This window comes from Typopeltis vanoorti, chromosome 14 (assembly GCF_054136105.1).
Source record: "Typopeltis vanoorti isolate ZY-2024b chromosome 14, IOZ_Tvanoo_1.0, whole genome shotgun sequence".
Lineage (NCBI taxonomy): Eukaryota > Metazoa > Arthropoda > Arachnida > Uropygi > Thelyphonidae > Typopeltis > Typopeltis vanoorti.
Window position 1 is genome coordinate 101,888,314 of NC_143562.1, and position 22,557 is coordinate 101,910,870.

General features: G+C 36.0%; 1 protein-coding gene across 1 annotated transcript in view; it reads left to right on the plus strand.

Moving 5' to 3' along the window:
* Positions 1-11,762, plus strand: part of LOC150099805 (uncharacterized) — a 96,617-nt gene extending 84,855 nt beyond the window's left edge. The window contains exons 4-5 of the mRNA XM_090403495.1: positions 3,409-3,592; positions 11,596-11,762. Of these exons, the coding sequence (XP_090259621.1) occupies positions 3,409-3,592; positions 11,596-11,762 (351 nt within the window). The remainder of the gene's footprint in view (positions 1-3,408; positions 3,593-11,595) is intronic.
* The last annotated feature ends 10,795 nt before the right edge of the window (positions 11,763-22,557 follow it).

Below are 22,557 nucleotides of genomic sequence, written 5' to 3' on the forward strand. Positions count from 1 at the left end.
CATCTTCTTGATTTTTATCCGACATCCCAGGTGATAAATGTGATCTGGTGCTACCCTTGCTGGCTTCACGAATTGCCAAGACAGCGTTTACCTTAGTCATTGAATATAAAGTTCAGCGCTGATGGCATCAACTTCTCGCGCTAGCTCATAATGAACAACACCCTCGAAATATCCCTCCCCCCAAACACACACAACACGATATTTTTAAAGTTTTTACAGTACCTACTGCGCTGCTTCATCCAAGGTGATTTAGTGATTTTGTGCATTCAAATTGTAACATGCGCGTAATATCTTGTGTTTGTACAGCAATTCTAGACAAACGCGATCGAAGCTTCTGACGCCATTACGACAGCGCCATCTTGCCAGCTAGCACAATTTCGATTAAAATATTAAGTTTGGCAGGCAGTTTATACGTTTTCCACTGCACTAGTCTCAATCCATTCTCGAGATTAATTGATTAAGGCTGGCCAATTGATTCGGATTTGGTGAGAAATATTACCGACCTTGAACTTCCTGAACCAGTTTAAATACCGTGCTCTTCTTCATCACACATTCTAGTCCTTTCATTTTGCAAATATGCGTGCTTCAGCATGCCAAAGTTCTATTGGACAGTTAATCACTCGTACTAATAAATTATATTACACAAAAATATGTCATAAATTTCCTACAAATTAAATTGCAATGCGTTTTTGGCAAAAGCTACAAATTTTCTAAGGACACAGTTAAAGAATTAATGCACAATGCTTACAGAAAACTATGCGGAGAGACATTTCAATATAGAATATGTCCATACCGAACTGCGATGCAGCTCTCACAACTTTGTACCATGCTTAGCACTAAGTGATTCAGGAGTTCTTGAAGCACTCTGGTCCACTTCTCCTTCAGAGCAAGCATAAGACCTTGTTTGTTTATAGAGGGGAATTTCGACCAGGAATGTCTCCCTACTGCGTACCAAACGTGTTCTATGGGACTGAGATCGAGAGCGTGCTTGCCACTTGATTCGATTAATATCCTAGGTCTCCAGAAGTATCTCCACTGCTCGTGTATAATGTGGTGTGGCATTGTCATTCATTAAAATGAATTATTCGCCTACAGCACCACGGAACAATCGAACATGAAGTTAAAGAACTTCGTTGCAATATCGTTCACCAGCCATAGTCCCTTTTTCCAGCACTTGTAGCTCGGTGCGTCCATTAAGCATAATGCCTACCCACACGCCCCAGCAACGCTGTATCTGTCCCTTTCAAGAACATTCTTGCGATGGTAAGCAGTACCAATTTCACGCCAGATCAAGCGTCGTTTAGAATCGTAGGAAAGACACTTAAACAACTCATCTGTAAAATATACATTAGCCTATTGGTGTCTTCTTCAATTTTTATGGATATACACCCGAAGTCTACAAGTCTTCGGGTGTATAGTCCTATTTGTTGCAGAGGTCTTGCAGTTTGTCGAAAAATCCGCGTACCTGTGCTGGAATGGAGGCGACTTGCAAGTTGACTTACCGTGGTGTATCGATTAAGTTTTGCTGTTATGACCAAAAATCTGTCTTCATGCTCCAAGGCAGAGCGAGGGCGACCTCTCAGCAAACGTCTGAAATATATTCCATTGGCTTGAAACGCTGCCCAGAACCTGGACACAAAGCAATGAGAGATTACAAACTCTCAGACAATATCAGTAATACTGCGACCTTCAAGCTTTCCAATAATTCTTCCCGGTGTGAAATATCGGGATGATGTCTTCGATTTCAAGACATCCAAGTTTGCAACTTTATTCCTTCACGAAAAGTGCTTCCTTCAAAACAATTAGCTTACAGCAGTCTTTTGACTTTAACCCTGTTGAGTGCAACCACATGACACCTTTAAGCGCGATTCGAAAATTTGAATGTGTACCCGCTTTCTACTCGAAATCGTTCAGTTATACAAATTGCAAATAGCTGATTTGTCTGAATTTGTGGATGCAATCTTCAAAAATAGTGTTAGTCCTTAGGTTATGGACCAGTGTATCGTTAGGTAAATACCAACGATGAAGCTCCTTTGTGTGTGTGCGTGTGTGTGTGTGTGTGTGTAGATTGACTCGGTTTATGAACATGTTCAATAGTTTTAATGACTTAAAACACCAAGATAATTAAGACTAAAAGTTTAATAACGACACAACTAGTTTCGTTGGTAAGCTAACTTCATCAGGTGTCAAAGCACAAAGGTATATACAAAAAGACCGACAGAAACATTACATACAACAACAGAGCTTTCAAAAACTGTAGTTAAGTTTGAATTGGAGTCCGCGCTTCAGTTCTAGCTATATTTATATGCATGCGTGTGATCTCGGGAGAACGCCAATACTGAATAGCAGAGCTATGCAAGTCTGGTAAATTGTAGCTAAGGTTGCTATTCATGTGGATAGAATCAATGGCGATTTCTTTCGACTCCAGGATACGTCTTTCAAGTTCATCATAATATTTGTGAATATTAGAAGTTAGATTCCAGTCTATTTGGTGTTGGCGGCCTTCATCAGAGTTTACAGAAAACAAGACATGGCTGGCTCGGATTCTATTATAACAGATGTCTCTTTTGTGCTCTTCAAGAAGGAGAAAGATTGATTTGTCAGTAAGTCCATAATATGGTTTACCACAACTACAAATAACTCTGTATACCCTGGGAACTGAAGATGGTGATGTTTTTCTTTAGGCTGACTAAGGATAGATCGGAGTTTTGGTAAAGTAGAGAAGCACGTTTTGATGTTGAACTTTTTTTAAAATTCTTGTCAGTTTGGGGGAGAGGGAACTGATGTAAGGTAAGGAGATGTAAGCTCTGGAGGTAGTTGTGTCGTTGTTAAATTTTTATTCTTAATTATCTCGGTGTGTGTGTGTGTGTGTGTGTGTGTGTGTGTGTGTGTGTGTGTGTGTATATACACACACACACACACACACACACAGACACCCCAGACACACATTTGTCACAAACGTTATGAACGATAGTTCACGTGAAAACAATGAAAATATCGACAACATCTATAACATTTTCAAACAGAATCGATTAGTGCATGCTATTGGATCGACGTTGAACGCAGTCGTCGTTAAACCACCCCTAGATTCAGACTACTTGATTAGCGCCTTTGTTTTAATTACTGGCGTGGTAATAATTCCTGCCTAGCGCTTGATAAAATTTAAGCACATTTGTTATTTAGGATCATTATTCAAATATCTGTAGATGTTTCATTCAATCTGAATATTTTTGTAGCAAAATTTTATCGCACGATCATATACTGTACATAGTGTAATAATGAGGCAACTATATGAGAAATGCTATTACGAAACATCTTTCTCTGAATTACTGCAATAATTTCCTTAATTGTTTATTTAAAATTATTTACTTTAAAAATAAAAAACATTTATTAATTTTTCCCCTTCAGGATTCACCCAGGACACCACGTAAAATGCCTACAGTAACTTGTTACATCTGCGGCCGGCAATTTAGTGGAACAGCAATTCCTGTTCACGAATCACAGTGCCTTCAGAAATGGAAGCAAGACAACAATAAACTGCCGGAAACTCTACAGAGACCTGTGCCGCAAAAACCAAGCTTGATACTACGAGGTAACGTATATTAAGTGGAAACAATAACTAACTAAAATGACACTTAATAAAATCCTCTTAATGCAATAATCGAAGCGATGTCGAAACGTTATTTTCTCATACCCATCACCACTTGTATGCCTTCGGATCTTCCAAATCCAGAGTACAGCGCAGCGCCGCCAGAGAATAATAATGAAGGACACAATTATGAAATAAGTACAATGAACTTAGCGATAGGGGGAATTTGTCTAGTGTAATATGACTTCGTTATAACGGATTTCTGAGTCAATTTACCAATGAGTAATTATTCTCGGCTACTATGTTCTGAGTGAATAATTGCCGCGTATGCGTAGTTCAAAAACTGGATAGTACCTAATAAGATTCACCCAATTTTTGCATTTCATTGAGGGGGAAGAGAGAGAGAGAAAGCGTGAGGGAATTATCTAGGATTGAAACAGAAGCAGCTAAGACTACGAGACCGGTATAGTATGTCTGTTATTTGCGTGAGGGCTTCTGGCTGAGAAAAAAAGACTTTCCGTGAGAACCCTGCAGCCGCGTATGCGCCATCATATGAAACCAGAATGGAGAGAGAGAAGCGTGACCTATAAACAGCACTGACATTTAGCGTATCTAATATAAAAATACTACAGTAATCTTCTAATTAATATATCATAAATTATAATATATCATAATAACATAGGCTTTCTAGTAAATAATGTCGAGTGGTGGTGACAATGTAATGATGAAACAAAAAATTAAATCCCTATTATAACATCGCATAAGTAAAAGGAAAGGAGCCATCATAGATTTTGCAGGCTGGGAAGCCAGCCTGGATGGACAAGTGGATAGCGTCGTTCGACTTGAACCAACAGACTGTGGGCTCGAATGTCACTGTAGACATGGATGCCACTGTAGACCACCACTACTTTGCTTATACTGTACTACTGAAATAGATGGTTAATGTTATTTGAATTTTAAAAATCAACAACTTTCCATACCCCGGATATAAGTGACTTGAATCTCAGGAGGAGAGCAAAACCAGTGTCCCAAACAGAGTCCCACGGGTTCTGCTCTAAGACAACTGCTGTTCAATTTGTTTGTTAATGATATTGCGAGTGGTCTGCAAGCAGATATTCAGCTGTTTGCGGATGATGCTAAGCTGGGAAAAGTTATTGTTACTATTATTACGGGCAACTCCAGGGAGTCATTAGACTCATCGAGGGAGGCCCCAAATCATATTCATCACAACTATTCAACATTCATATAGTATCTATCATACCTAGCCTTAAACGCATTCACTGTCACAGCATACACCACAGACTCAGGGAGCGCATTCCACTCATTCACTACTCTAAAAGTAAAGAACCCAGCTCTAACACCTTTACTAACCACACTTTTGCCCAGTTTCCATGGATGTCCCCTACTTCTCCCACAACCAGCACTGTTCTCAAAAATATCTTCTGAATTAATTTTATAGAAACCCTTCAGTAATTTGAATGTCTCAATCATATCTCCCCTCCTCCGCCTATCAACCAATTTTTGCAACACACAAATCCTCAACCTGTTTTCATAAGTTTCATTCCACAGACCTGCTATCATCTTGGTCCTCTGGATCCTCTCCACCTCCTCCTCCCCATCAAGAAGAAACCTAGGTGACCAAATCTGGGCACAGTAGTCGAGATGGGGTCTTATCAAGGCTCGATACAGAGGAACAATAACCTGCTTGTCTCTGCTTGTCAACGTATTCTTCAGCAACCAAGTGATTTGATGAGCTGATTTGGCCACTTTTGCAATGTGTCCCCTAAATTTCAATTCCTTATCCACCAACACTCCTAAATCTCGTGCCTCATCAATTTCCTGGAGCACAGTTCCACCAATGCAGTAAACTGCCGCCAATCTTTTCACCCCAAAATGCATAACCTTACATTTTGCCACATTAAATTGACATCCATTCTCCTTAGCCCAGACCTCCAATCTATCCAAATCATCCTGCAAAATTTTGACGTCATCTGCATTCACTATTGCCCTACCCAACTTCGCATCATCCGCAAACAAATGAACTGTGCCTCTCAGATCCTTTCCTATATCATTAATGAACAAATTAAACAGCAGTGGTCCAAGAACAAATCCTTGTGGCACACCACTAGTCACAGGCCGTCTTGTGGACTCTACTCCTGAGTAAAGAACTCTCTGATATCTCTCCGTCAACCACCCTCCTATCCATCTCACCAACCTATGTCCATCCCCATATGCTGCAATTTACTGATTAGAATTCCATGTGGTATCCTGTCAAAGGCCTTAGCAAGGTCCAGTAAACCCATTACCCTTATCCAGTTCAGCCGTCACTGTGTTATAATACGGAATTATTAGGAATGATGCAAATATACTGGTGCTTCAGAGCGATTTGAATAAAGTGGCTATGTGGGAAGACAAGTGGGGGATATCAATTTGGCACTAGTATATGTAAGGTTTTGCATCTCAAAATAGTAAAGATGCGTATCGTATTGGACAGGTTGTATTACAGGAGGCGGAGGAAGCATATGATCTTGGGATATTGGTGGATAAAGAATTGAGGTTCAAGGAATATATTGCAAAAATAATAAAAACAGCACAAATAAATGCCAGTATATTAAGAACACTGACAAGTAGAGATAAGGATGTGGTCATTCCGCTGTACAAGGCTTTGATTAGACCCATATCTGGACTACTGCGCATCGATTTGGTCACCTGCGTTCCTAGTTAAGAAGCAAGCTGTGGAAAAAGTTCAGAGGCAGAGTTCAGAAGAATAACAAAAGCAATATCAGGATTGTGGAATGCTGACTATGAAGACAGGTTGAGAGAATGTAAATTACTGAAGCTAGTCAACAGACGGAAGATGGTCGATATGATTGAGATATAAATTGCTACGGGGTGCTCATCAAATAGATACCGAGGATATTTTTCAAAGGGTTGAAGAAGGGAAGGGGATAGAGACAAGAGGTCATTCTTGGAAGTTGTATAAAGGTGTGGTGCATAAGAGAGTGCAGAATGACTTTTTTGCATGGAGAGTAGTTGGTGAGTGGAATTTATTGCCAAATAGGATGGTAAGTGCTCAAAGATTGAACCAATTTAAGATGAGGTATGACAAACATTATCTCTGTTAGAATGCATCTTACTATTGCCTCCCTTGATTAGTCTTGACTCCAGGAGATGTTTGTATAATAATAATAATAATAATAATTCATAAAAGACGTCTGACGGCCACTTCAGGACAAACACGGCTAAGACTGATGTTAAGAATATTCATTCATTCATTCTCTCCCTTATGAAATTCGTGGTTATACAAAATAATTACTATCATTTGTATTATTGGAATATGTTAAGGAAGAGATAAGCCGATAAACTATTTCGTCGACATACTGGATCAAATGCCTGCAGAGTTTAGCATTACCTTCCACTTCAAAGTTGCATCTGTTGATACACTCAAACTAGAGCAGGAAACGATGGCGGACGTTCTTTTACCTTATTTATCATATGAGATAATCCTTCCCTGTACCATACATATCAAATAAATTGCCAGTCACAAAAAAAAAAAAAAAAATCAGACAACTAAATGACACAAAACGTGTTCGATGGCCACTTAACATACCTTTAATTAATATCAAAATTATGTATCACTTTACTGAAGTCAAAGTAAGAAAAAATGGTATTATCAGTTTTAAGTTATATGGGAAAAGTTACGAGCGTTATCAATGGCCAACTGTTAAAAATAACGAAAGGGGGCAGTATGTACTTCGCATTTTATCGTTAACGCTGAGAAAAACTCAGTTGTATTAGACTTGGAGAAAGGCCAAATAACGTAAACAAGGCGTCTACGGACGAAACACTTAAATAATATGTTTACTCCACAGTGGTTGGTTCCCAAAGTGTATCGGCGGAGTTTGAGAACAACTGGTTTACTTCCTTTTCTTAAGGAGAAGAAAAAAAAAAAAAAAGGAGGGGAGAAGAGACTACATTTAGCTGATAATATCCTTATATACTAAAAGGTTCGTTAGTTCGCAGAGAAGCACAAGATTGAACGATCATTTGCATTATATTTACTATAGGTAATATCAAAACAAATATTCATAATATGAAATGACTGGCAATAAACACTGCTCAATGTGTGTGCGCACATACTGTGTACGATATTATGTGCTGTTGTCCTATGTTTAGACGTGCTCGGCGTTCACATGGCGTATTTGTTCAGCCGGTACGGCATTTAATAGTACTGCTATCAACTGTCATTACTATTAAAAGAGTACAGTACATAATTATAGCCTATGAAATTGGGGTGTGTGGAGCCCAAAGAAAACTGATTAAGTTTATTGAGTTTCGTTTAAGAAATAAAAAATCCTTCAGAAAGAAACAGAAGTAAAACGACCTGTAAATGATCTCCCCATCCCACACCCCAAAAAAGCAGTATAGAAATTATTTTAATTTGTTTCATATCTATCCCTAGCCTTTTTCATCCGTCCTAGGACGGGTTGCGCCCCCCCCCCCCGCCTAATGAGGATTTACGGCGAATTAATGCAGCCGGTTTGCCACTCCTCTGCTGCATCCCCAAAGAACAATATTCATCAATGTAATTCGTGTGTGTTCACGGGCCGGTTTGCCTGCTTGCGGGAGGAAAAACCCCAAATAAACTGAGAAGAAACACGCCCAAGACAGGCTAACTTGGCAATGCCTGAGAAAGATCCTTCAGCTCCTCACGTCGGCGAGGGGAATCGAACCCAGACACTCTTTTTCCAGGCATATAGTTGCGAAGCGAATAGCCACTAGGCTAACCGCGCGAACTTTGTTTCGTAATGAGACAGGAAATCATGACAGGCAGTTATGACATGTACTCTCAGACCAGAGGTTTACTGTTCGGGTGTTTATATATATATTCCACCCACGAAAAGTAAATAATAAAACTCACTGCGAACACATGTTACGAGAACAAAGCAAATAAGCCCCCGAAAACAGCAATTTTATTATTGGTACCAGCATTTCTCATCCTACGTCTCTAGTACTAGTGTTGATTTTTTTTTTTTTTTTTAAGTATCCGCAGTTGTAATATTTAATTTTAAGTAAATTTAAACTACACTTGGCTATAAACGATGAAAATAAGGTATCAGCAGCAAGAAAACCTGTCACCATATATATATATATATATATATATATATCACTTCTAATGATAATTGCAGTTCTTCGAGTAAACTCGAACTCGCACAACCTGAAATATTTGGTGATTACCGTACTATTATCCTGGTGAGCAATGTCCCACATGTTTGGGACTTTAAATCTGGGTTTTAAATGCACAATTCGCAAATAATAAAAAATAAAACTCGCTGCGAACACATCCTACATGTTACGCGAACAAAGTAGTGCATACCAAACGACTACAATTAGCACAATGTCCAAAGCGTGTTTCTTCGTTATTGTTTCGTTTTTTTTTTTTTTTCCCTGATACTAATGATACCAATTTCTCCTCTGTGAAGAAAATGGAAATATAACTGAAGATAATAAAACTTGAAAGCTTAAAAAAATTATATAAATTTGCCGAGGTGGGTGACTGTTTTATTCCTTTGCACAGCGGCAAACCATAGCCGGCGATAGTACACGGTTATTGCTAATCCTAACTCTTATCACAAATAAACAGTTTTTTAATTACCTCCATTAAACTATAACTAAATGAAACTCTTTCTTACCTGGCAGTAAGTTCTGAAAACTGGTGAGACGAACAGACTTAGCTTCGTAGCAAAGGGCAAGAAGTAAATAAAATTTCTTACGCGGGTGAAAAGTTTCGCCATTTTATCCTAGAGAATATTTTCTTAAAAGTTCTTTCAGAATTTAACAAAAGCATAGCGTTAGAATTAATTGTACACACCTGCAAATGAGAACGATATTAACTCCCAGAGTAATGAAGGCGACCAAACGATTTTATCATCATATTAAAATACACATAAATAAAACACAAACAACAGCATTGACGTTGTTCAAATCACACCGCTAATTTACTTTTGGCAGGCAGAATACCAACACGCCCTCTGCTGTAATTGAGTTTCTTAGTTTTTGCACGCCTTTACAGGATTTGTATTTCATTTATATTTTTCACTTATAGTAAACCAAAGTAAAGAAAATAATAACGGTCACAAAATCAAATAAACACATTAACATTATAGTGGCAGTTACATGTTAAATGTCAGAACCCCTTATAAAAACCTTGGCATTAAGTATAAAGAGGAGTATAAATAGTTTGTAGTCTAATCCTACAGGACTTCACTTAACGTCTGTATTTGTTAATTTTCAATGTGATCTACTCAAAAATCGACAAACTTCATGCCAGCTGTGCTGCAGCGCGCTTATTCAAAACAGCAAAGAAGTTAGTGTCTTGTATATCAAGAAACTCTTCACAAAGGAGTGTCATTATCCAAGGCATAACTGGATAGCAGTGTTTATTATTATTTTTTTTTTTTGTGTGTGTGAAGATTTGTGAACGGGGTAGATGTTAAACAACTTTAAAGCGACATTACACAGCAGTGACCACTTTCTTGAAAATTGCCTGTAGTACTGGCAGTATATCTAGTGGTCGATCTTCTAGCTGACATTATCGAATTGTGGACATTGTTCACCATTTCTTCCGTTGGGACAGCTGATTAACATTCAAGGAGAGCCCCATTTTCGACCGAGGCATAGCAAGCCAGATATGTTTCATAACATGAGGCGTAAACCCTCAATGTCTGTACCATGGGCATTTATATTAGGCTCTTTTTCTGTAGTTATTAAGTGATGGCACCAGTAGCGGCTGGTGAAAATTTTAAGTGGGGATGCTGCATATACAAAATAAAATAAAAAATTTTTTTTTTCCTAATCGGTAACCAATTTATTAATAAATAAATTTACATATTAAAAAATTGCTTTATTAAAAATATTTCGCCCTCACCACGAACAAACACCAATAATAAAAGTTTCGTATCTCACAGAAACAACGCGCGCGTGCATACAATTTATCTGTAAGTGATTCCGACACTGATCACTTGTAACGTGCAATGACAAGCGCAAACGAATATCGGCGAGTCTAAAATATAATTTTTTTTCATATTTTCAACAGTGACACTCGTCATAGTTCAGCCTTTATCTATAATAAATAAATAATTATATGTTATTTTAACAAAATAAAATAAAATTTACAAAAAATAGTTCACCTTCACTACGAACACGCAAAATAATAAAAGTTTCGTATCTCATAGAAATAACGCGCGCAAGCATACGATTTTTCTGTAAATTGTATGCGACACTGTCCAAACGAGCAGTGTCGGAATCACTTGTAAAGTGCAATCACAAGCGCAAACGAATATCGGCGAGTCTAGCTGCAATTGGCAGAACATGATAATTCCGACAGTCCGTTAGATCGCAGTGTATTTGTTTGGTAATCTAAAGCGTTAATCAAACAAATCCAATTATTAACTATTCAATCAATGTCAAAACATAAACTGTAACCTTTAACATCTATTGCATTTATATAATGTTGTCAGCATTGTTATTATTCATAAACAGAAACAAAATTTAATTTTTTTCATTTTTTCCTTTCGGGGTACTGCAGTGTCGCAGTGCTTATGTACGAGCCGCCACTGGATGGCACAGAACTAGATCTTTTGTAATCACAAACAACAGCAAATATTGTATGCTTCATATTTTTATTGATTCGAATGAAGTTTCTATTCGTCTCTCAGGCAACATAATTTGTTGCCTGAGAGACGAATAGAGAGACGAATCTCAGGCAACATAATTTGTAACCCGTTCCGTGAGACTCGGGGTTCTAAAAATTACAATGCACAATTTAAGTATGCATGGAGCACTACTAACTGAAGTGCAAATTTTACAGTTTCAAATAAAATCAATAAAATGTTTTTATTTATTATCTTTCTATCTGTTATTAAATCTAAATTGTAATATTATATTTACTTAACATTACTTAAAACAATATGAAATTGAATTTGATTTTTTTTTTCTTCTTTTAGAAGATGGAACTATTGATATCGACGCAATGGCAGAAGCTGCTTGGAAAAGTTATTTAAAACAACTAGTTCCCTGCTCACGATGTAGTCGCACCTTTTTTCCAGACCGACTACTGGTTCATGTAAATAACTGCAAAGCTAAGCCTTTCGAGGGAAGCAAGAACACATAACCTCAACAGTGCATCGAATTACATGGTATCATTATGAAGGAGATTATTAACCCCAATCATAAATTGAAAACCTAAGGGGAAAAAATAAAAAAGATGGTGATATGTCAGATTATAGTGAAACATTAACAGAAGCGATCATAAATTCTAAATATTTCCAAATAAAGTGACTTGTTTAGAAGTGTCTGCTAAAATATTATTTCTTTAATTACAGGAAAATTATAATTAAATTTCATTAACTCTCAAAACTAATTTTTTCAGTGGATTCTTTATACGAAAGTAACAGGCTAATTAAAAGATTAATTAATTTTAGGACTGAAGCTAAGAAAAGAAAAGTAATAATTGGTGTAGGTGCCATTTTACATAAAAGTAATAATAATTAAAAAAGGCACCCTGATTTTAAAAATTTCAGCATTATTTTTTACCTCACAGTTCCCCCCCCCTCCCGAGAGATAACTACTTCTTCGGTGCGAACGAAAATTCAGCAAAGTGCATCAAATACAAGAAGAATACAGAACTGTCTTTAAATAATGCCGAACAAGTTATTGGAGGGAGGGAATCGAGAAAATGAGACATTAATGGTGTGGGAGGGAATAGATGTATCTTACGTGTAACGCCATAATGTCAAAGTTTTTTTTGTTTTATTTTTTAAGTTTAATTTTTCAGATGTTATATATTATGATTGTTATGATTTTAAAATGTGTAAGTATGGGTTTTATTACATGCAAATTGTTGAAGTTGCGAAAAAATAAAAATAAATTACTCTTTTATCTGGACATTTTAAAGTTAATTTTTTTTTCTCTTATTTTTAATATTTATGGTACAAAATAGTGAAAACTGACTGCAGCGCTCTTAGACTTTGTGCCAAGAATTTCCAAAAGTTCAGAAAAATTGTGACATCATGAGAATAATCTGTTTATGGTGTTTTGCAGCGAAATATTTTATTTGTATAAAAGATGTCAGCTTTCATTTGAGCGACTTCATTACTTGTGAACTAACACTGGTTAAAAAAAAAAAAATATTAAAGACTCAGAAATTTAGAAAAGTTTATTTTTTTCTTTTTATTTATTTATTTATTTTTTTTTTTTAGCAAAGCACTAAACTCAAAAGAATCGACCACTAAAAAGTTACCTACATATCAATTAGGATTATGATCACAGAATGGTGTCCATAGTCTCAGATGTTCACTTAGGTGTCACAGAAAAGTGCATTTGCGAACTCGGAAATTGAAAGCCAAAGACTGGAAGCTAAGTGATTGTTTTAGAAAATCTCCTATTCCTGCTAAGAAATGAAAATACTTAAGAAGCTTTATGGTTTAATTATTATGGGTAATTAATTAATTTAATTCATTGCAAGAGAGAATGAAACTTTAACGGATTATTACGAAAAGCAATCCATCTAATCAAATATTTATGTAGATCGTCATCATGTGTATCGCATGTGGTACAATAAAACTTTTTTCTAACTGGACGTGCAGCAGTCAACCACTCATGTTTGTTATAATTTAGCCCTGACAGACGTTGGTTTACTATCGTTTGTTGCATTTCATATATTATAGGTGTTCAACTCATCGATCGCGGAGCGATTTTTGGTCGATCTCTTGTGTATCCCTCCTTACTTACAAATTTAATTAAAACTGAAAACAAAATATTTTATTTTTATAGTACCATGGTGCTCCGCGAGACGGAGTGCTCCGACTGCGGTAAATGTTGAGAAGCGAACGCGGCGACGCCGCGTTCGTTGCATTCGATGATCGAATGAAGAGCCTGTGTAGCTGAGTGGTGTGGCGTTTTCACGCCACGGCGCTTGACCGCACGAAGGAAGACTACTTGGTTTCGAATCTAGTCGGCGACTAGAAGAAATTTTTCTAAGCCTTTTTTCGACCGGTTCCCGAGTTAGTCGATCTCTGGCACGGGCAAGCGGGTTTTTTTCCTGGAAACTAGGGTTTTTCGTCCCGTAAACTCAAGAAAATCGACCGTAGAACCCACATTATTTCAGACATTAAATACGAGTGTTAGGGTTAGGGACCACGAGAGGCGGCACTTGTTGAGCCGTCTCTCTTCACTGCGTACCGCTTAATTAGTGATAGCCTTGGGCCAGCTATCTCTGGTTGGGTAATGGAGATTGAACTGCCAACTCAGTCTCTAGACGTTAGATAGGGCTAAACGGCCTCACCTACTCCCTATATACGGGAATAAAAAGGTGTCAGCTGATTTTTTTTTAAATATTTTATTTATCATTATGGCGTATTATTTTTAATTCGCTTTAAGTGTATTGCTATTGTTTATTTATCTTTCGTTAAAATTATCAAATCGGTAATTTTCTTATAAGTCCAGGTAAATGAATTAATTTGGATCAGTGGAAGTCAAACAGCGAGCCGAGAGAATACGATTATAAGCGAAGTGTAAAAACTCGATTGTAGCTTAAATATTAAAGATTCCAAAGCACATTTACATCGATTTTTTACTTAGGTTAAGTCCTATGTGAATATTGTAAAAAAATAAACATTGTTTGTCTTGGTATATTTTGTATTAGATGTTTTTGTAAATAACTCTTTTGAAGCTAACTGTATATACTGCTTTAATAAGAATATGTTAGAGTGTTAAAAACAAAAGCAGTGTTTTTGTTGCCGAAGCTGTACATGGCGGCATAAAAAGATTGTTATTAAAACTTGTATGTATGAGAAAGGCTTGCAGGCTCTAAGCGTAAACATCTCCAAAGTCAGTCAGAAAGAGTTCAAACAACTTTCCGATGGCTGGCAACTTACAATCAAAAGAAAGCGGAGGAGAACCAAAGGCGTGCCGAACTTCAAACTTAAGATGAAAGACTCCTACCGATTCTTTGGGGGTTGCCAAACTTCATGCGAGGTCTCAGGGGAGGCCTAATAAAAAGGGACTGAAGCAAGCAGAAGGGGTCCCGGTTCCAGAATTGCTGTCAGGGAAGAGGCTGCCCAGTCCAGAGTCGCCATCAGAGAGACTGCCCGGATCCACGTTGCTTGAGATAGGAGTTTCCCGCTTCCAGAAAGGAGCTTCTCGGTTCGAGACGTCACTAGAGAAAGATTACTTCTAGGCTGCAGACAAGGTTTCAAATTTGCCGAAAGGAAGAGTTCCAATTGCCGGAGAAAAGTTTCCAGGCCAGGTTAATGTCAGACATTCACCAGTGTGTTGAATTTAAAAATGAAACTATGTTTCATTTTTTAATGAAACATAGCTTTCATTACAATTTGATGAATCAAACGACTTCACTGATATTGCTCAGTTAACGGTATTTATTTGCATAGTATTTCAAGATTATTCAAGTAAAGAAGAATTTTGAAAATTATACCATTATTGGGAAGGACTAGGGGAAAAGACATTTTTTCAGCATTTGATGAATTTGTGAAACAACACAAACTTCCGCTTTTTAAACTTGTGTCTATTACTACTGATGGTGCTCCTGCAACGATAGGTAATAAATCAGGCTTCATTTCATTATGTAAAAACGATGACAAATATCCAGATTTTTTAACGTACTACTGTATTATTCACTAACAAGTACGGTTTAGTAAAAGATTAAACACAAAAGATGTTTTGGATATTACATTTAAAATTGTAAATTCTGTTCGAGGAAAAGCCCTGCAACGGCGGTTATTTAAATTACAGGCAGATGATGATAGGGAACTTCTGTTGTACGATAATGTTCGCTGGCTCAGCAGAAGTCAATTTTTAGAAAGATTTCTTCTATTAATTAACGATATAAAATTTTTTCTTGATGAAAAAGGAGATATTTATCCACAATTGAGTGATAAAAGATGGTTGTTACATTTATCATTTTTAGTAGATTTCTGTACGAAATTAAGCAATTTAAATTTAGAGTTACAAGGTAGAGATAAAAATTTAATTGACATGTTAAATTCAATAAAAACTTTCCAACAATACTTACTTTTATTAAAGAAAAATATAAATGACTGCGAATTTAGACATCTCCGATATTTATTACAATTTTTTGAACAAAATCAAGAAATGCTTCGCTATGATTTAAAAGAATTTATTCGTGAAATAGAATTAGTTGAGGAAGAAATAAATTCAAGAATTAAAGATTTTAATAAAACTGAAATGATTGTATCTTTTATCAATAATCGATTTCAAGAAAACTTGAACATCACAGAAATTTCAAGTAAAATTAGTGGGTTGTTTGATATAAACCAAGCTGAAGTAGAACTTGAGATAATAAACATTCAGAATAGTTTACATTTAAAATCAATAAACAATGAAGTCATTTGGAAACATGCACATGAAAAATTCCCAATGTTAACTGATATTGTGCGAAAAATTCTGTCATGTTTCGGATCGACATACTTGTCAGAATCCGCTTTTTCAAATATGACCGTCATAAAAAATCAATTAGGAAACCAAATTACAAATGATCATTTGGATGATTGTCTGTGATTGGCCACTTCTTCATATCAAATTGACTATGAAAATATTGCGAGGTCCAAACAATGCCAAATTTCACATTAACTTTTTTTTTTAATCAACCAGCATTTCCTGTTACTTGTGAGTTTGTAATCAATCTGTTGTTTTTTCTAGCTTTGGTTTTCCAAAATAGAGAAATAAATATTTTATTCCAATATATTTTTGTTGTTGTTTTGTTGTATTAAAATAATTAAAAGTGATAAATAAATTTTTAAATACATAAAAAAAAGTTTTCAGTTGTGTTTTTTTTTTTTTTTTTTTTTTTTTTTTTTTTTTTTTTTTAGTTGTGCGTAATGATGAGATATTAGGTTGGGGGAACGTGATCTATATAAGAAAGTAGATCGCCGAATAACATTTTATATAAAAGTAGCTCGCGTAAAAAAAGTTTGAACACCACTGTCATATATAGTACTTATGGTACGCTTTTTTTTTAATTGTGTTCATACGTTATCGAGATATATTCAACAGAAACAACGAACAAATGCTCAATTTAGTGTACAGTTAAGTAATGAGTCTTGCAGTTACACAAATCGTTCATTCTCGAGGAAATTATAACTAGAGAATGACACATCCAACCATTGCACTCTCTACAAACACATCGTTGTTTCCTTATTAAGCTGAAGCTGGTAACAAGTAAAGCCTTGGTCCTTTCGAAATAGCCGTTTACTCCCCGCATATTCGATTCAATAGTGAAGAGGAAGCTTGGCAAATGGGATAAAAGTGGTCCTTACATATTTACCAAATGTATTCTAGATCTAGCAAAGTAGATTGACACATAGGGCTGTACATAAGGTGTTATTTGCATGTTTATATTCCTCCACCCTTAGTCCTGAATTTTTTTTGATGGTGTGAAATTTTTTGATTGCTGAATATGTGACAAAAATTATTTATGATAATTTTCCTTGTTTAATTCGTGGAGCGGGTTTCCTTATACAAATCTTAAAAACAGTCAATTGTTCTTTTCTAATTAATAATGATCATGTTATGAATACTTCCACTTCAATGTACTATAGATCATTATAGAGAGAAGAATTAGATTTTCGTTGTAGAAAGTGAAGCAACATTCTTATAATATGAGTGCAACACCGCAACGGCATAAACAATTTCCGATATAAAGCAATCTAACCTGTTATTCAAGTATCCTTTAATATAAACCAAGCTATACATGTTTTTTTCATCTTGGTATGATGAAAGTTCGGCCTATTCAATCATGATATCAGCATAATTCTGTTATCTGCAGGTAAAACGTGATGTTATCATTTAAAAGGCTAAACTATTCGCTAAGCCTAGGAGAAAAGCTTGGTAACAGCTCAACAAAGGTTTCATACCATTTTTGTGAAGCGTGTAGCAGTCAGTTACAACATTCATATATTTTATTTATTTATATTTTCTTTTATCCTGCACAAAGTTTTCCAAGCAGTGCATTAATACAACATGGGATTCGTGATCGATGAAAAGCAGCAGTAATGTGAATAACGATTGGATGCATACGTCTGTTTGACAAGCAAGAAACCTCCTCTCTTTAGCAATCCACTTTCCACATTTACTATATTAAGAATATCTACCGTTTGACCTTTCGAGAATGGGGGAATAAATCATGAAATCCAACTACACATATTCATAGACAATACGTTACTCACGTCGCTACTACACGCGCGTAATAATCTGTGTACGGGTGTGATATTTGCGTATATTGGTTGAAAGTTATCATTCATATGATAATGTTAATTTTATTTTGTCATTTTATAAATTAAATATTATAAACATTGTACAAAACTCCAATTTTCTTATAAACCTAAACTGACGGAATTAATTCATTAATTAACTACGATTAATTAATATACCGACGACTAATATACCAATCGACAACAAGAAAGCAAGTTGATTTTAAATGATCATTAGAAATTGTCACTGGAATTCTAACAATTTTAGTACTTTTTTGAGGGAGGGGAAGAATACGACTTTTTCGGATTTCAAGGTCAGTAAAGAATTATTTTACGCGAGTAATATTTCATTATTATTTACTGAAACGAACACAAAGTTTTTGAAAAATTAAGTCTGGGTATTTGAATTTTTTACCCTGCCTTTTATCTTTGAATTAATTACGATGGGTTCAGTAATAAACATAGTTGTTCTAGACTTCTGTCATGCGAAGCCACAAATAGCTGTCTTCTCCTACGTGGTACCAGTCCAAGGATTGATAATTCAGAATTTTCGTTCATTCAGTAATAAGTCTGTCAATGGTTACTTATAGAACTTTGAACGCACCATTGCGAGATTTCGCAGTATATACGTTATTGCATTTCGAATAAAAGTACTTACAATTTTCTGACATAAGTCTCAACCGATAAATTACTAAATAGATTAATACAGTGATTCTTAACCGATGGGCCGCGGAAAAATTATAGAGCGTTTCTAGTTTTTAAAATTTTGAAATCTCTTAAAATAATTATTTTCTGGTGTGTTTATTTTACTTCATTTCAAACTTGATTTGTATTAGTAACCCGAATTAAGCAGTTTAATGCTGTAGGTTCTTTTATGGTGACGCCACAAGTCGACTTTTCGCTGCTGGCAATACAACAAGTGGTGACATGTGCCTACTGGAGGTATAAACGGGTGATTGAAGAGATTTTCTGAAGTTTTAAACAATACTAGGAAGGAAATGTCATCAGGAAGGTGAGAGACTTTAGATACTTAGGTTCGACAGTGGAAGAAGATGGAGGAGGTGAGAAGGAAGTGGGATGCAGGATACAAGCAGGTTGGAGGAACTGGAGGGAGATGGCTGGAGTGTTATGTGATAAGAGGGTGCCGATCAATCTGAAAGGCAAAATTTATAGGACAGTAGTGAGGCCAGCTATGACATATGCTATAGAAACTGTGGCCCTGAGGAAAAATAACATTAGCAGGATGGAAGTAGCAGAGATGAGAATGCTTAGGTGGATGTGCGGTGTGACCAGAAAGGATCATCTGAGAAATGACTATGTCAGGGGAACAGTGAAAGTTACGAACTTAGGAGCGAAAGTACAGGAGGCAAGGTTGAGATGGTTTGGTCATGTGATGAGGAGGGAGGACGAATATGTGGGAAGAAGGGTCATGCAGATGGATGTGCAAGGAAGGCGGAAGCGTGGGCGGCCAAAGAAGAGATGGAGGGAGCTGGTAGAAGAGGACTTGAAGATGAAGAACTTGGATGTGGTGACAGCCCAAGACAGGAAGGTGTGGAGGAGACTCATAAGAAACAGTGACCCCACTTAAGTGGGAGAAGCTGCAGAAGAAGAAGAAGAAGAAGAAGAAGAAGACTATTATGTTACTACAAACTAGAGGGCCGCGAAAATATTTTAATTTTAGGATACTTAGGGGACCGCGACTACTAAAAGGTTAAGAGTCACTGGATTAATAGAGTAAATAAATTACTGAATAAATACTACTAAATAAATGCATTGCTTCAACTCATATTCACGTAAAATAAACTTGGTGCAGTCAGGAATGTGTGTTTGGATTAGAACATCTGGAGTCAAGAACTTCAGGTACGTTTAAGAGTCCTTTTCGACTGAAGCTGGGTTAGCCTATGTCAAATGAGCTGTGGGGCTTTTTATCCAGAACCAGGACGGATGATGAATATACGCAACTCTTGCTGTGTGTGTGTGTGTGTGTGTGTGTGTGTGTGTGTGTGTGTGTGTGTGTGTGTGTGTGTGTGTGTGTGTGTGTGTGTGTGTGTGTGTGTGTGTGTGTGTGTGTGTGTGTGTGTGTGTGTGTGTGTGTGTGTGTGTGTGTGTGTGTGTGTGTGTGTGTGTGAAGCGGAAAGTCTAGATGAGTAGTTCCCAAATATTTTGGTCAGAGACCCTCTAAATAAAAATTCAGTACTAATAAAAAACCCCGAGAGCAATAAGCTTCAAGTTAATATATTTTATAAACAATTTTCCTTCATTGTCTTGAAATATTCAATGTCTTTGTTGCTTTTATCATTATGTTTTTTTTTAATGTTCTTTCATTTTGAAGGATTCATAGCATCATTACTAAACATTTTCTCACACAAAAGACATTACTTTTGTTAATTTCATTACTGGCAGAAGACTCAAACTCAAATTTAAATACAATTCAGTACAATTTTGTACTGTTTGAAAAGCAATCTGGTCATTTAGCGATTTTCGCCTGCATCGGGTGCAGAGTTAATCTCTAGAAAGGAGAGAAAAAGTATAAAATATATACAAATCCTCTAACGAGGATTTATTTATATTTTATACTTTTTCTCTTTCATTCTCCAGGGGAAGTAGGAGGAGCTCCTTCAGTCCTAACTATGTGAAAACAAGCTGGCAATCAATCCCTATCCTTTACCATTCATTGATAGATAGTGATCCAAGCTGTCAACAATCAAGACTTTTCAGAAAAAAAGGAAAGTAAGAGATAATATCCAAAAACTACGCTATCTCATTCCCTAAAAGCTTAGAGCAATTTCCTATGGTTGAAGACTAGAATCGAAACTATAACAGAGTTAATGCTGTAAATGCAAAAGACATTTCCACCAGTATACAAATATATTAATATTAATAAGAAGGAGAAGAAGAAGAAGAACTGGATATGAGAATTTATATATCTAACAAATCCATCTCATGCCACTAGACTAATAACTATGCCATTCCAGCAATCACTTTCAAGTGAATAACTCATAAAGTGACTAACTTCTGCCGTTATTTGACCTCAAAAAAAGACTTGAAAATTCATGACATCTAGATGAGAATGATAAAGAGTTACATGGAAATAACTTTGGTAACAAAGTACAAGTCATAAGTACGATTACAACTCAGACTAGAATAAGATTATTAACTTAGTATGAAGTAAGTTTTTGGTATGTAAGTCATTTCTCTCTTTCAGGTACCTGCTGATAGTGAAATACATTTGAAATGGCAATAAACTCAGAAAATTGTATATGCAGTACCTGAATAACATCTCCTTCAATATTTTATTCTTTATTGGTTGATTAAAATGATAATCAGTCTTTCTCATCACATCCTTTGGATGATCGATGTGTTTGCTTGTTTCAAACATTAATACTAGAAAACAACCAACTCACCCATAAACAAATGTGATTTCATGCAGAATTTCCTTATAAAATGTTAAAAAAACTTCTCGCATTGGATAATATGTCTTGATCCTGGATCTGAAAATATAATTCTGAATTTAAAAAAATGATTATTACCACTGCTTTTGCTAACGATAATGGATTACGCTGCTGTTTGGAATTTGGACCAAAGTAAACTAAGGCTGAGAAGACTAATATACAGTACTATAAAATTACATACCAATGTTTCCTCTCGATTTGCTTGTTTTTCAGAATTAAAATCCCTACCACTTACATATCAGACCAGCTAACTCACCTTCATCTGAAATGCGCTTATGCTGATTTGTTTTGCCCTAAACGAGATTCCATGCGAATTTTTCTTGCTCAACCAGAGAATAAATGTCCTCCCGCCATCCTCACTGCTGTGCGATGAAAATAATGTAAGCTTGTAAGAAGTAACACCACAACAGCGATACAATGCAGATATGTAATTTGATTTCTTATCATAACAAAATTTCAAAATATTTTTATCCAAATCAGTTAACATATAATAATGTGGAATGAGGGATGCAAAGGGAGAAGGTTCTCCTGAATTCAAAGCTGGGGACATCATTTTATGATTATCTGACCCAACAAATAACTGGAGAAAAATTTTACATTTCCCCAGGAGCATAATGTTCTCATTGTACTGTTGATTCTGGAAAATAAACATTCCAAAAAATATTTTAAAAAAATCCCCTAATCCTTTTATTCTCCAAAGGAAGAATAAAATGCTATGTCATTTAGCCTTAACTTACTTTTGAAGACCAGTGGGCAGCTAGCTTCTAACCCTTGGACAATCACAGAATTGCTGTCCACGATTATTAGTGATTTCTATCGGCAATCGCAGTATAGAGATTGCCCATTGAGAGTATAGCATACAACTGTCACTATCTTGTGGTTCATGACCCTAACTAACACTATATATATATATATATATACACAAAAAATTACAAAACAAATTTTACAAAAAAATTCAAGAAGACAGTAAATGCAGATTGTGCAAAGAAAATGAAAAAACGGTAGACCACATTATAACTAGATGCAGCAAAATCGCACAAATTGAGTACCTTAAAAGGCATGATGACGTAGCCAAGATAATTCACTGGCATTTATGTAAAAAGTATGGGTTTAAAGTGTCTAAAGACTATTGGAAGCATAAACTCCACCAGAAAGTGGTTGAGAATGAAAAAGCTAAAATACTCTGGGATTTCAAAATCCAGACTGACAAAAGCTTGGAATATAATAT